At 41.6% G+C, this 15084-nt stretch overlaps 1 protein-coding gene across 1 annotated transcript in view; it reads left to right on the top strand.

The window, feature by feature from the left end:
- Nucleotides 1-3321: 3321 nt before the first annotated feature.
- The window catches only part of LOC119654587 (phospholipase A(2)-like), a 79988-nt gene continuing 68225 nt past the window's right edge, over nt 3322-15084 (top strand). The window contains exon 1 of the mRNA XM_038060046.1: nt 3322-3453. Coding sequence (XP_037915974.1) covers nt 3451-3453 — 3 coding nt within the window. The 5' untranslated portion in view covers nt 3322-3450. The remainder of the gene's footprint in view (nt 3454-15084) is intronic.

Here is a 15084-nt window from a genome sequence, read left to right as displayed (position 1 = left end):
TTTTTGCATCGTTTGCCGCAGAGAGAAATTCTGATCTGTTGCTGATTTGCCTAGGGTGAAGCCTCTTTGGTATGGGCTGATGATGTGCTGTGCGTATGGGGCTATCCGGCCAAGTAAGATAATAATAATAATAATAATCGTTGGCGCAACAATCCAATTGGATTAGGGCCTTGAAGTGTGTTAGAGCATCACTCAAGATCGTAACGGTACACTACAGGAGTACCCTGTAGGAGGCAACGTGGTCAGCATTGCACTCGCTCGAGATTATTACCCTGATTTAACTCAAGTACTCATTCCCAGCTGAGTCTAATGGTATCCGACGTCAAATCACGATACAAATTCCACTGCCATCATTGAAATTTGAATCGCGACCTTCCGTATGACAGCCTTGCGCTCTAACCACTCAGCTATCCTGACACAAAATAATGGAGAATATCTGATAGATGGTACTCACCAACGTGATACTTCTATAATTGCTGCGCTACGTGATATCCCCGTTTTTATGTATGGGACAGATAATGCCTCGTTGCCAATTCGGCTGTAATTCGATCGGATCTGGCGACTTATGGTTTTTAAGCCGGTAGATTGCACGGACTCTTTGGCAGCATTTGTCTGTCATCTTCAGTTGACGGGATCTCCAACTCGCCGATATTTTGGTTGTGGAACAGTTCATCAAAATACTCAATCCATTGCTCCAATATGCCCATTCTGTCGGAAATCAGATTCCCACTTTGTCTCGGCAAGGTGAGTATGGAGGTGTATAAGGCTTCATACTGCTAACTTGTTGGTACAGTTGCCCCCTGTACTTCTCGAGTTTACAGACTTGTTGGTTCTCTCAGGCTTCTTTTTTCGTGATAGGTCTTTGCGTGTGCCCGCGTTGTTTGAGAATGCAACATTACTCGGCATGCAGCCTTCTTTCATGCCATTGCTAGCTTACATTCATCGTTGAATCAGCCGTTCCGACTTTTCTTACGGCTGGGGCCAAGTATGTTTGTGGACGTATCAATGATAACGCTCTCCAGGTGGTTATGAAGATCATTCGTTGATGTTCCATTTCCAAGACATTTGTTAACTGCGGTTATTGCCGCATCCATTTCCCCCTTATACGTATTATGAGGGACTGTTCTGTGAATAGCTTCATCTGATTGTCAGAGGCCATTGCAGCTGGTGTTGTAATTCGAGCTCGGAGCACTATGTCAACGAGATAGTTATCCGAGTTTATATTGGCTCGCCTATATGTTCTGACATTCATCAAGGCTGAGACGTGGCGGCGTTCAATCAGCACGTGGTCAATTTGGTTGAAAGTGCTCCCGTCTGGAGAGGCCCACGTTTGTTTTTGGACCGCTTTCCGTGCTAGGTAAAAAACCAGGTACCACCAACAACCGTGTGATACTGCTAACTGAATGATCAGTCCATTATCATTGGTATCCTTATGTAAGCTATGGAAGCCCACATATCGCCTGAATACGGGCTTTGTCCTTACTTGACTGTTAAAATCTCCAAGTATGATTTTGATATCATACTTGGGACAGGCTTCGAGGGTCCGCTCAACTGCAGTCTCCTCTGTAAGGGAACGTGAACGTGAATGAGGCTTATATTTTTAAATTTGCCTCGCAAACGCACATTGCATAGCCTTTCCCTTATATTTATAAAGTCGATAACAGCAGGTTTCAGTTTTTGGATAACTAAGAAACCCACTCCGAGCGTATGGTTTACTGGATGCCGCTCTTCTCCAGGAAACCGGTCCCTGTCCAGCGCATCTCCTGCAGCGCTGTTACATCAGCCCCATGTTGGGACATGATATCGGCTAGCTGCTTGGTAAATTCATCTCTGAACAGAGAGTGCACGTTCCATGACAAAATGCGCAAATCGTTATTCCTTTGTCGTTTTTCATTAAGAAAGAACTCGTAGCGATCACCACGTGGAGGTGGAGATAGGGTTTGGTTGTAGAGCTGTTGGTGTTGGTTAAGCAGGCATTTCTTAGGTTTTAAGCTCGATCGTCGGTACCAATCCACATTTCGCCCTGGGACCTTTACTACTTTTTGACCATCATTGCCCTGTTTACTACACGTTAAATAAATAAATGAATAAATGAATAAATAAATAAATAAAATGAAATGTCTGACACTCTTAATACAGTGCAGAACAAGTCGAACCATTGAGCATCCAAATATTCAAACATAACAAAAAACCTTCTAGACCTGAAACGCTAAACTGCTGGTTTCCACTTGTTTCTGTTTGGACCATTCTTGCAGTAATTAAAAATCAGATTGTCCGGTAGTTCTTACCTTGATGATAATAATAGCGTTCTTTGTTAATTAATCAGTGCGTGTATCAGGACCAACTAGCTTTTCAAATTGCATATTTATTGAATTAACTTTTGTCTTTCCTGAAAAGCCCCCAAAAGTTATTTATATTCCAAAAACCTCAAGCCCATCGGCATTGAAGTAACATGATTTAATTTTAGCCAAAACATTTAATTTTGCTTATCATATCATGTTTTCCATTTACATATCTTATATATTTTTTATACGTGAGTGCATATAATAGATACATAGCGCATCTTTTTTTAGATGGCGTGATCTAAAGGTTCTTTTGTGTTAACTTTCAGTTGCACTTGACACAGATGCATATATGAGGTGACTTTTACCCAAGGAAAGATTCCACATCCCTTCCAACCACTCCAAATTCTATGTAATCACAACAGCTTAAGCAATGTATCCCCGATAAAAAACCTCCCCGAAAAGATAATTATTTGTAAGTCAATGCTTAGTGTGGCAACTTATCCGACTACGCGAGCTAATTACACCATTTCACCCAACAGCTCTCGTGTCCCCTGCAGCGCCTCAAGTGCTTCGGTGCGGGGACCAGTTTCACTGAACCACCTGTGATTAGTTTTACCTGCAGCAATTCGTAAAATCGTATAAGCGGAAGACGAAAGCAATCCACCTTCAGCAGCGTTCAAGGCCACCAGAATGATTCCGTCCCCGCTGTATCTAGAGCAAAATACGCCCAAGACTCCAGCGATTTATACATAACATAAACAAACTCAATGGCTGTTGACCTTCGCCGAAAGTTAGCAGTGCTGGGCCATTGTCGGCGGAAAATTGACCTCCGAGATTTGCATCTCAACTCGATGTGGATCATTGCACACATCTGGTCCACGGTAGCACACCAAGGAGGGTAGTCACGGCATGAGTGGAGCAGCGCCCGCTCTTCAGGTGGGCTCATCAGGCTTACGGACGGTAGCGTTCGACGAGATGAAGACCTGCGACAAGCTTGAAAGCTCTGCTTTAGATTACCTTTCAGGTAGGGAAAATCCAGGCGGAAAACTTGGCTGGCGGTTCACACGCTTAGGCCAAAATCTACATTCGGTAGTCGTTGGCGGTAATTCACCTGAGCAGTTGTAACCTTTCTGTTGCTGCGAGTTCCATAGACAGTGTTGTGGTCATGGTCAGTATCGTTTTGGCTTTTCTTTGTTTCCTGTGATTGTGAGAAAAGAATGGAAATGAGGTTTTCCACTGGTTCAGTGATTTTTGAATTAATTATGATTTTCTTCTATCAATTAATGGGTTAAGGAAGTGCATTGAAGTTGGCAAGTTTTAGTTGAATTTGTAATTGAAATCATTTTCGTGAGTATTAAAAGTTATTTATGAATAAGTCAAAGAATCGAGTCACCAAAGGTTCTACTTACCCGACAAAGAGTGGATATTGCATTTGGTCTTTGAAGACTGAGTGGTCAGAAAGAGCGAGGGTGAAGCTAAGTTAAGAAAGGAGCAAAAGACACAGTTAAGCCAATTTGAATCGTACGTTCACCACTCGAAGGAATCAGGTCTCACAGTCCAAATAATCAATATATGCAATCAGTCGCAAGAAGTTTTGCTAAAAAATACACACAAGTTCAGGACAAAGATCAAGGTTAATGGGGTGGGGAAATGTTCTAGAAAGGACATTCAAGATTCTTTTTATTTCAGCATATACGCAGTATCTTTTTTCTTTTATAACTGAAATAGCAGAAGAAGGACATGATTTTTTATCGTTTTTATTTAAAACAATTATGTAAGTTTCCTTAATCTTTTAAGTTATCTTTTCCACGTTAAAATAAAAAGTATCAGTTCTTGTCAGAAAATGTTCTTCGGTAGTTCATTCGTTTCGAATGCAGAATGAATTGATAATATTGATAGCTTACCAATCATACACAGAATGCCGCCGGAATGAGAATACCCCCCATATCAGAAATAATTTTTTAAGGAAGATTGATATCGGTTTCGAAATCTAAAATCTGTTATAATGAAGTTGATTAGAATTTTGTTCTATCTCCTACTTTCTGATAACTCGGAATTCTGCAGAATTGTAGGAATAGTTTCCGTTTGAATTTTTTTCCAAAATTGTGTTATTCGGAGTTCGATATTTGCAACTGTGATAAGAGGATGCTTTCTCAACTTCAGAATACTCTATTACCAACGTACTGATGGCCTGCCTCGAATTTCACTTTTTTACAGAAGCTTTATTTTAATACGAGTTCGATTTTCAAATTCAGTTAAATATAGATGAACTTGAACAAAACTTATTATTAGAAGAAAAACCGATGAATTGTAATCAAAGTTTAGAATGTAGTAGTATCAAAAAAAATTGCAGTGCGCTCTAAATAACTACATATTGCGGCACATTGATGGTTATCGTATAACTCTTAACTATAGTGTGCCGATTAGTTCTATAACCGATAGAAATGGTTTCCTACTTTTAGGTGTTTTGGCCTTGCGACTAGTACTTGTTTGGAAGAATTAGACTACTCGCTTTGTAGTTCCTCAATATCTGCCAACAGTCTATAGATCTTTTTTCAAGAAAAGATTGCTTTAATATATCTTGCTAATAAAAAATAACGATGCCAAGCAATATTTCACAAAAAATCAGTATTCAAATCTTAAAACTAACAATAATTTTGAAGCCGAGGTCCAACGATCGGCTTAACGTTCTGTAATTTCAGCTTTTTTTATGTACCACAGTTTCAGGGTGATTTTTTCGATATATTTTAAATTGCACCCTTTCAAGGAGCACTACGTTGAAGCTGAAATCGTATCATCATCAATGGCGCAACAATCGGTATCCGGTCTAGGCCTGCCTTAATAGGTAACTCCAGACAGCCCGGTTTTGGGCCGAGGTCCACCAATTCGATATCCCTAAAAGCTGTCTGGTGTCCTGACCTACGCCATCGCTCCATCTTAGGCAGGGTCTGCCTCGTCTTCTTTTTCTACCATAGATATTGCCCTTATAGACTTTCCGGGCTGGATCATCCTCATCCATACGGATTAAGTAACCCGCTCACCGTAACCTATTGAGCCGGATTTTATCATGGCCATGGTATCGCTCATAGATTTCGTCGTTATATAGGCTACGGAATCGTCCATCCTTATGTAGGGGGCCAAAAATTCTTCGGAGAATTCTTCTCTCAAACGCGGCCAAGAATTCGAAATTCTTCTTGCTAAGAACCTAAGTCTCCGAGGAATACATGAGGACTGTGAAGATCATTGTCTTGTACCGTAAGAGCTTTGACCCTATGTTGAGACGTTTCGAGCAGAACAGTTTTTGTAAGCTGAAATAGGCTCTGTTGGCTGACAACAACCGTGGGCGGATTTCCTCATCGTAATTGTTATCGGTTGTGATTTTCGACCCTAGATAGGAGAAATTATAAACGTCAATCAATGGCAGAAGCTTTTTTCGCTCCGAGATATATTCTTCCAATTGATTCGGCTATCAAGGTGTATTCTTAGATAGTTTACGTCTTTTTCCTGTGGATTGTCTTGTTATTGTTAATTACTGGTGAAACTATTTGGTTTGTCGTCTTCTTCGAGACTCTACAGCCCATTTTGGGCCTTGGTCTTCAGGATGTTCTTCCTCTAACCATTTCGAACCATTGATCGCGCCTTCCAATTCTGAAATCCGAAATCCGTCTTTGTCAAAAGAATTTACCCATCCTTTTTGGGGTTTTTTATCGGCCTGTTCTCCCTTCAAATATCTATCAAATATATATGAGCAGCCAATTACAATTTCCTAAGTTTGCTTAATTTGCAGACTTCAGGATCGTCAAATATTTGATGCCAACCACGAGGGTAGTATCTGTTTCGTCATTGATCGCCCTCTCTGTTAGCTCCCATTATTCTTTTCAGAATCCCTCTTTCGAAGATGTTGAGCAATTTTTTGGACGCTTGTGATAGGGTCCAAGTTTCACATCCACAGCAAAGCACAAGTCTTATTATCATTTTGTATATGTATACTCAGAGTAGAACTCGTACCTATCATTTTGTTTCATGGGCATTATTTTCCTCACTAGCGTCATCATTTTTATCTTGTTTTCATTAATTTGTAGAAAAATTTCGTTTTGCTGTTTTGTGGAGGTTTATAAAGATCTCCTTTGCTGATGTGAAAAATCGCACCATGATGTTTATATTGTCCGCATGTGCGAGAGTTTGACAGGACTTATAGAGCAGCGTGCCTTTTATGTTCTCAGGTAACTTTCATATAAACTGCTCTAGTGCCATATTGAACAGTGGAGGTGCAAGCCCATCTCGTGGCCTTAATCCAATGTTTGTCTCAAACGGATGTGTCTAGCTATCATTAACTCTGACCTGCGCTCCTGAGTGGGATGCTGTCATTCTGGTAAGGCTTACCAGTTCTGTTAGAATTCCTAACGTAAGCATTCCTTATGCCTGCTTGAAGTCAACGAATATTTCATGGAAGTCGATGTTGCCAGTATTTTTTAGCACCAGTTTGACCGTAAGTAGCTGCTCAAGTGACGATCTGTATTCGCGTGAGATAGCGAATAGGACCTAATTGTTCTTGCAAGATTTTTTGATTGCCCACTTTGAAGAATCACCTCGTTGAATTTGAAATCGAACTACATTTGGTTTTTTCCGCCCCCAGTTATATTTTTCCATATGATTCCTCCATTATAAATACTTTTTCCTGTCGATTGTCGTCTTATTATTCCTTATGGACAAAACTGTTTGTTCGTTAAAGGTAAAGAATACATGCACGTATTTGAACCTCCGTGTCCTTTGTCCATCCAGGTCATAAGTTTCCACAAATGTGGGAAGTAGTCGGATGTGAAAATACCATCAGATAGTATTCTAATATTTTACAGCTGTAGCAGGAAGTTGTTTTATCATTTGTCAGGTGATACTATCATGCCCAGAAACTTCTGTAGGTTTTATATTACTGTACTTCCTTTTATTGAAATTGAATACCAATTATTCTATTTCGCCGTTTTTGATGTCTAGGTGTTTAGTGGAAGTTTTCGTTATTCGAAATCGCTTCTATGGGGGAAGCAGAACCATAGAGAACGACAGGTCGGAAAACACTATGGTAAATCTTGGATTCGGTTAATTGGTCGATTTCATAGCGCAGTTCATCATTCGCTGGTAGCATTTATTGGAGATATTTAAATGATTCAGTTCTCGTCAGGTCGTTGTCATTATCGAAACAGTTCTTGCCGCACTTCGAACTTAACTTTTCGGGTCGCAGTAGAGCAATTCAACTCATGGGTTCCTCTGGCACCACCACCAGACGAGTTTGTGTGGCGCACGGTCAAACCCATTCTATAAATCCAAAAAATGCAATGAAAATAAATAATCGCACAGCGCCTATTGCGTCAATAGTTTCGTAGTTCTTGACAAACCCGGCTTGATTCACGGTAATTTGAACTATATCGCGAATTTTGCTGTCAACAACCGAATGAGACCGTAATTTAAACATTTTTCCGATTTTTTTTTTTCTGCATATTGGACCGGTCTTGCTTTCTTACCAGTCAGATAGTGTTCTACGTCAATAACGAGATTGAGAAATTTGCTGAGTCAGAGTATTGGGTTCTAGCTTTGCATTTTACATATGTTAGTTGCAATGTCATCAGGTCCAGTTGCTTTCTCCCATTTCATTCGTTTGATTGCTTCCTCGACTTCTGTAGCAGTGACAGGTGGGGGTTGCTATAAATGTTGACAGTGCTTGCGGAAGTGGAGAAAGAATAAATTCTTCTGTTGAAATCTGTTCGAAGAATTTGCGTCATCTGCTCGTCGCAGCTTGGTAAGCAACATATCATTTTTCTCACTAACACAACCGAAATTGTCGGTATCCTGTAAAGGCTGGTATCGGCTTTTGGCAAGTCGATACAAATCTCTCTCGCCGCCCCGAGTGTCCAATTTATTCGATTGGCATTTACAAGTAGCCAGTTGCCAGTAGCCATTTACAAGTAGCCAGTTGGTCGATGTATTATCATCGCGAAACTTATTCTAGTTCTTCTCACGGACTTTCATTTCGACGTCGTCATTTCAAAGTATCTCGGTCTATGAACCGCTTACCAGGTTTGGTCGCTTCAAGGGTTTTTTAAAAACCATGCCATGAGGGTGGCACCGGTCAACGTCTACTGTTTGATCCACATGGGGTTACGGAAATCCTCAGAGATGGCAACGCCTGATACTGTCTTGTGTCAAAACCCTCTGTGGTATTATTTTGAGGCTTTCTAAATGGCATGATTATTTTTGTGAGAACAGTGACCGTCCTGCTGTTGTTACCGAAAGAGTGGTAGGATTGGCGTAATGCAGTAACTCCAATTATACCTTATATATCTTCTTATCTGATTTCAGTATTTTATTTTTATTTTACTCAGGATAGTGCTAAATACGTTGCATGCAAAACTGCAGGTCATCTATTTTTCTTTACGAATTTGAGTGCGACGCGAAAATACGGGGGTTCGTTTCTTCCCAATTGGTCCAGGGCTGTCTCAATTCCTAAACAAAAGATATTGAAGCGGTGATGGGTGATCTTGGGATTTTTTGGTATTTCAAGAAGTTTGTCTTTTCATTGGTGTGTCTTTCAGAATGTTGGATCTATGATGGGTGTGATTTACATTCTAAACATTCATGGATAAGTCAAATATAAGGATATCGCCTCTTTGGCTCGTTTGATGTTCTTAGTAATAGCAATGTCCATGAGGTTGCGAACCTTTTATCCAATCAGTGGGCCGCAGTGGGGGATCTCCGTAGATAACGCACGAGAAGAATGACCAATTTCTTGGTAATTATAACAGCACACGAATCCAACCATTTCCTAGCTTTTTCTACCACAATCTTTCCATAAATAAGCTAGCGGAAACTATGAATAATTTACGATACGCCTCTCGCCTTAAAAGAAAGAGAATATGTTTTTCACCTCGAAAAAGTACATTCATCTGGTGTATTGATAAATCGGTTGGAAACACATTTTTTTGAGTGTAATTTTCAAAAGTTTGCAAGGGTAAGTTATGCCAGTTAAATTTCAGGTCCTGTAATAATAAAAAGCACCATATCATTCGCCATATGCTGGATAACATCCTACCATGCTTTGCATTTCTTTCCAATCCTATCGTGCTAAAATACTCCATCTAGGTTAGAGTAGAAATATTCTCGATTTCAACGTTATCATCCCCTCACAGAGGCGTACTAAAAGCAGCTCTTCAGTAAATATCATTACCGCGCAAACAACAATCATAACCAAATCCACATAACCATTATCATAAAATATTACCAAAAAATAAAAAATAATAGGCCATATCAGAGGAGGGAAATACACATATGATGATTTTTGGAAAATAGAAAAGATATTTCCTCTGTTTTGTTGGCTATTCTTAACTATTTTGCCCATATGACGTCGCATCATTCGCTATAGGTAAAATTATTAAGATTTAATGAAGTGAACTCTCATGTCTTCTTTAAGTCCTTGACATTCCATGACTAGTTAAGACCCGAACTGCAGCGATTTTCATTAAATATAATTCGCAGCATGACGAATTTAATATACAATTCGAACAGCGGCAGCTCAGCATTTCACGTATTAAAAGTGTGTATTATATGTATGTAGCTCGTAATATATTATACATTATGTCACACCATTCACTTTCGCGTGATATTGGAATTCTGTGTCCTGGTTACAGTGCGTTTATTGTTTAAGCGAAGAACGTTGACCTATTATAATTAATTAATGATAGTAGGATTTCTATCAAACCCTTATTATCACGCTCCAGTTGATGGTCTATGTTATAGCAACAATTAGTGATTAAATGACCAATAAGGTGACCGAAACAACAACAGCTTTTTAGATGGTAATTTGCGAATTTTTCGATTTCACACAGAATAAGCTTTTAACCGAGAAAAATAGTGAATACGATCTAGACGAGCTGACTCCGTTACTAAATGGGACAAAGGCTAAAAGAGAAGGAAAAGGCTGAAAAAGTTCGTGATTTTAAGGGTCGCCATTCACGTTCAGTTGTGTCTGTCAGTTACATCTGATCCGCCCGCAGGCGGCCAGAACGTGGATGGGATGCGGTTGGGTTGTCGGTTTTGGGTCTTCAAGCCGCCGGGAATCGAATGAAACATGATGATATCCTGTCCGAATATAAAGCTGATGTAACAGCATTGAAGGAGTTGCATTGAACAAGGAGAAGAGCCAATACACCATATATTATAGCGGCATCCGTTGAACCATGTGCTCGGAGTGGGTGGCCTAGTCACCCAAAAAACTGAAACCTGCTGTTATCGGCTTTAAAAACATAAGCGGAAGGCTATTCTGCGAATGCGAGACAAATTTAGAAATATAAGGCTCATTAACGTTCACGCTCCCCTATAGAGGAGACTGCAAAGTCTGCAGAGAGGACCCTCGAAGTCTGTCCCAAGAAGTCTGTCCCCTATATGAGGATGGACGATTCCGCAGTCTCTATAACGGTGAAATCTATGAGCGATACCATGGTCGTCTGATTGTAGATAAAATTCGGTTCAACAGGTTGCGGTGGGTCCGCCACCTAATCCGTATGGGTGACGATAATCCAGCCCCGAAAGTCTATACGGGCAATATCTATGGTAGAAAAGAGGAGTTCTTTACTAAGGCAGGCCTAGACCGAATACCGGTTGTTGTGCCGTTGATGATGATGATGATAATTGAAAAGTGCAAGTTCAATGGAATTTAATGAGGAAAACTGAAAAACATATGACGTCATATACTACAAAGCTTTTTTTTAACTCCTTTGGAAGGAAGAGAGAATAAGCCTAGCGGAGATGGTATGATGGCGAAATGATTGAGGTGTCAGCTTCGCAATCGTGGTCTTGTGGCCAAGGTTTCTGCTGACTGCTGAAACTACGGCCCACCCTCAGAAAAGCTTATTCAGACGTCCTGCTTGAAAGCACAAGAGGAAAGGACGGGATCTTTTTTTCGCATTTTCTGCTTTCAAGGCATATCAGTATATGATATGTAATCCATTATTTTAGTTAATATTTCCAGACCAGGATTGGTATTTTCTATGAACCTATGGAATTAAAAAGAAAACGATTCCTTGATGCCCAATTGCATTCAAATTTGAATTGTTCTAGTTCATATTAAAATTCATTTTTGCTTAGTATATACAGAAAAGATAAATGGATGGATGGTGCACATTGTCAGCGCTAATTTGATTCGTCATTATGGTTGTTAAGAGTCTTCTCTCTTATATCTGTATAGATTTCAGAAAATTACTACTACAATATAAGACCGTTCGACTAAATACTTCGTACACTTTCGGACTCGCTCGTTTCTCCCTTTAGAGTTTCTTGATGCCAGACCTGACTTGCATTTTTTTTTACCGAAATACTATGTATGCCATATAATTATAGTTTTGTTCCTACGTCATGAGAACCTTGTCTTTGAAGAGTAAAACTCCATGAAATATATTCCCACCAACTTTGTTTCTTTACGTCCAAAAATTATTCGTTCTGTATGATTTTGAATACTTGTCGGCCATCAAAGATAACAAACGCCGCCTCACGGTTGTGGAGATAAATATGTTGCGCTGGATTAACGGAGAAAGAATCTGATTCAGATGAACCCACCATATTACCGAATGACTTGTTTTCAGTTCAGTCTTCTAAAATATAAAATCACTGATTTGCATCTATGCCTTGGAATATCTTAGACCGTAAAGATACAGGTGGCAATGTGGTCAGTGCACTCGCTCGGGATTCTTACCCTGATTTGGCTCAATGCGAGTCGACCGGTATCCTATTTGATAAAGGTATCCAGATATCTCAATGACAAGATAAAACAATCGCACAGGCCAAAAATGTTATAATTATCTGCTGAAAATTTTAAATTATCTACAATGAAGTTTTTTCATAGTTATTTTTTGTAGGAAATAGTTTTTTCTGTTTCAGTTAAATTATTCATACCATCAAATAAATCTCATTAAAAATTTCATATTTTCAATTACATGTTTGTGTGCGAAATAGAAGATGTAAATTCAAGTAAGAAACATTTGTGGTATAAAATTACAGATGCTTCCCACGATTTCAGGAAGAACTGCAAGTAGAATGTGCTTGCGAAAATTTAGAGATTTCCATAACTTTGCTTACAATTCATAAAACTCAGTGTGCGGAAAAAGATACAATCAATTTATTTAGCAATAATGTTTATGGATGAAAATCACATTGAGTAAATATTCCTGCAAAAAGTTTTTGTCGGTTTAGCCGTTTACATTGTTTTAATTGCACTTCACTAAGTCGCCGTAGGCATTATCGCACTTTTTACGCTAGAGATTTATTCCGAAGAAATATATCATAATCCATAGTCCAGGAAATAGAAATAATGTTGATTTGCAATCTTTGGTGTACCTTTTAGTGTGTTATTTTTTTTTTTTTTTTGTGCGTACACGGAGGTGGAAAATCTTAGAAAGACACGTCCGCCGCAGCTCCGCCGCCCGAACGGCGGAACAACAGCGGGCGCGTGTGGGATTCACACCCACTAAAAACCACCCCCGGTCTCTCCAGCCCCAGCCCCGCGGGACCACCATTGAGGTATTACTTCGCGGGGTAGGTTTGCTCTTAGGCACTCATCCTTCTCCTATTTGCAGCTTTCCTCCTTCTTTGTTCTTTAAGCAACTCCTCCTGCATTTGGATGATTGCGGAGCTAACCGCAAGCCACTTCTCCTCGGACTCCAGCATCTCAGTAACTAAGCTCTCCGGGGTCCCGCTCCTGCCCAGCACCTGGTTTAAGCTCCTTCTCTCCATCGCAAATCGTGGGCAGTGAAACATCACATGCTCTGGATCCTCCGGTATGCCATCGCATCTGGGACAGTTCGGAAAATCATCCAACCCAAAGCGGTGCAGATACTGCCTGTAGCAACCACCGTGTCCCGTGAGGAACTGGGTAATGTGGTAGTTGGTATCCCCATGTTTTCGCTCAAGCCACACCCTAATGTTGGGAATGAGCCTGTGCGTCCACCGACCTTTCGCAGACTCGTCCCATCTGCGTTGCCAGAGATCAAGCGACTCTGACCTTGCCGCATTTCTACGCTGTGCATGCCCCTCCATATGTCTTGCATTGTACAGGACACTCATTTCTTTGGCCAGAATGTCAACCGGGATCATGCCTGCCACCACCAATACTGCCTCATCTGATGTGGTTCTAAAAGCACTGCAAACCCTCAAAGCCATCCGCCGGTAAACCGAGTTCACCTGCTTCCGTCTCTGAGAGTTTGCAAGCGCCTCCGCCCACACAGGCGACGAGTAGAGCAGGATGGAGCGCACCACTCCGGCTAGCACCAACCTCCGGCAATGTTTCGGCCCACCAATATTTGGCAACATTTTTGCAAGTGCCGTGGTGGCACTGGCTGCCTTTTGGCATGCATACTCTAGGTGCTCCCTAAAACTCAATTTGGTGTCAATTATTACCCCCAGGTATTTGATAGCCGGCTTTGATACGACCGTATGTCCACCGACCTCCACTTTTACAGTATTTTTTTTCCTGCGTTTCGTTATCAAGACCGCTTCCGTTTTCGCGTCCGCCAAGGTCAGCCCGGCCTTTTCTAGCCAGGACTTTACCGCTCTCACTGTTTCCGTTGCGTAAACCTCCACATCTTCTGGGTGTTTTGCTGCAACAACCACAGCTAGGTCATCAGCAAAGCCGACAATCGTAGTCCCCTCTGGGACGGGAAGAGCAAGGACCCCATTATACATGATATTCCACAACAGGGGACCAAGTACCGATCCCTGTGGTACCCCGGCTGTGACAATGTACTCTTTGGGGCCCTCATCCGTCCCATATCAGAGAGTCCTCTCTGAGAGGTAGTTTTCCACCAAATTCGCTAAGTATCCGGGGACACCTATGTCAGCCAACGCCCCTTTAATTCTATTCCAGTTGGCCGAGTTGAATGCGTTTTTGACATCCAACGCCACCACGGCACAGCAGCCGCCAGAAATCAGTGCACCTTTTGCCAGGTTTACCACCATGCCAATTGCGTCCACCGTAGAGTGGGCGCGTCGGAAACCAAACTGGCGTTCCGACAAACCATTGTTGGCTTCGACGATGGGCAGGAGTCTGTTGTAGATGACTCTCTCCATCATCTTCCCCATTGTATCCAACAGGCAGATAGGACGATACGACGCTGGGTTTCCAGGTTGCTTGCCAGGCTTCGGAAGCAACACCAACTTTTGCTTTTTCCACTGGGCAGGGAATATTCCTTCTTTTAGGCACGCCTCGAAGGTGTTGGCGAAAAGTTCGGGCCTAGTCTTCACTGCCAGTTTCAAAGCTCGGTTGGGGATGCCATCCAAACCTGGGGCCTTGTTGTCACCGAACCTACCACATATTTCCCGCAGCTCCTCCACAGTTACAGGCGGTATTATGCCGTCATTTGGTTGGACAAAAACTTGTCTTCCCCTATTTTCGTGGTGAGGGAACAGAGTGGTAACAATCTGTTTCAGGAGGCGCGGACAGGTCACCTGGGGTGATTTCCGCAGCCTTTTCATCACCACTCTGTAAGCCTCGCCCCAAGGGTTTATGTCGGCATGGTCGCACAGCTGTTTGAAGCAGTTCTTTTTGCTCCTCCGAAGGGCTTCCTTTAGGCGGCCACGCAATTGCTTGTGTGCCTCCTCTCGACCGTCGCCACCGGGTTTTCCCCTGAGCCTCTGGCAAAGCCTCCTTGCCCGAAAACATGCGGCTCGCAAACTTGCGATTTCGTTGTTCCACCAGTAGTTGGGTTGCCTACTGGGGAGCAATCGCCTTCTGGGCATAGTTGCATCGCATGCTTCCGTCACC

The sequence above is a fragment of the Hermetia illucens genome, chromosome 4 (assembly GCF_905115235.1).
Source record: "Hermetia illucens chromosome 4, iHerIll2.2.curated.20191125, whole genome shotgun sequence".
Classification (NCBI taxonomy): domain Eukaryota; kingdom Metazoa; phylum Arthropoda; class Insecta; order Diptera; family Stratiomyidae; genus Hermetia; species Hermetia illucens.
The sequence above is the reverse complement of the archived record's forward strand: the minus strand, read 5'-3'. Positions and strand labels throughout refer to the sequence as shown.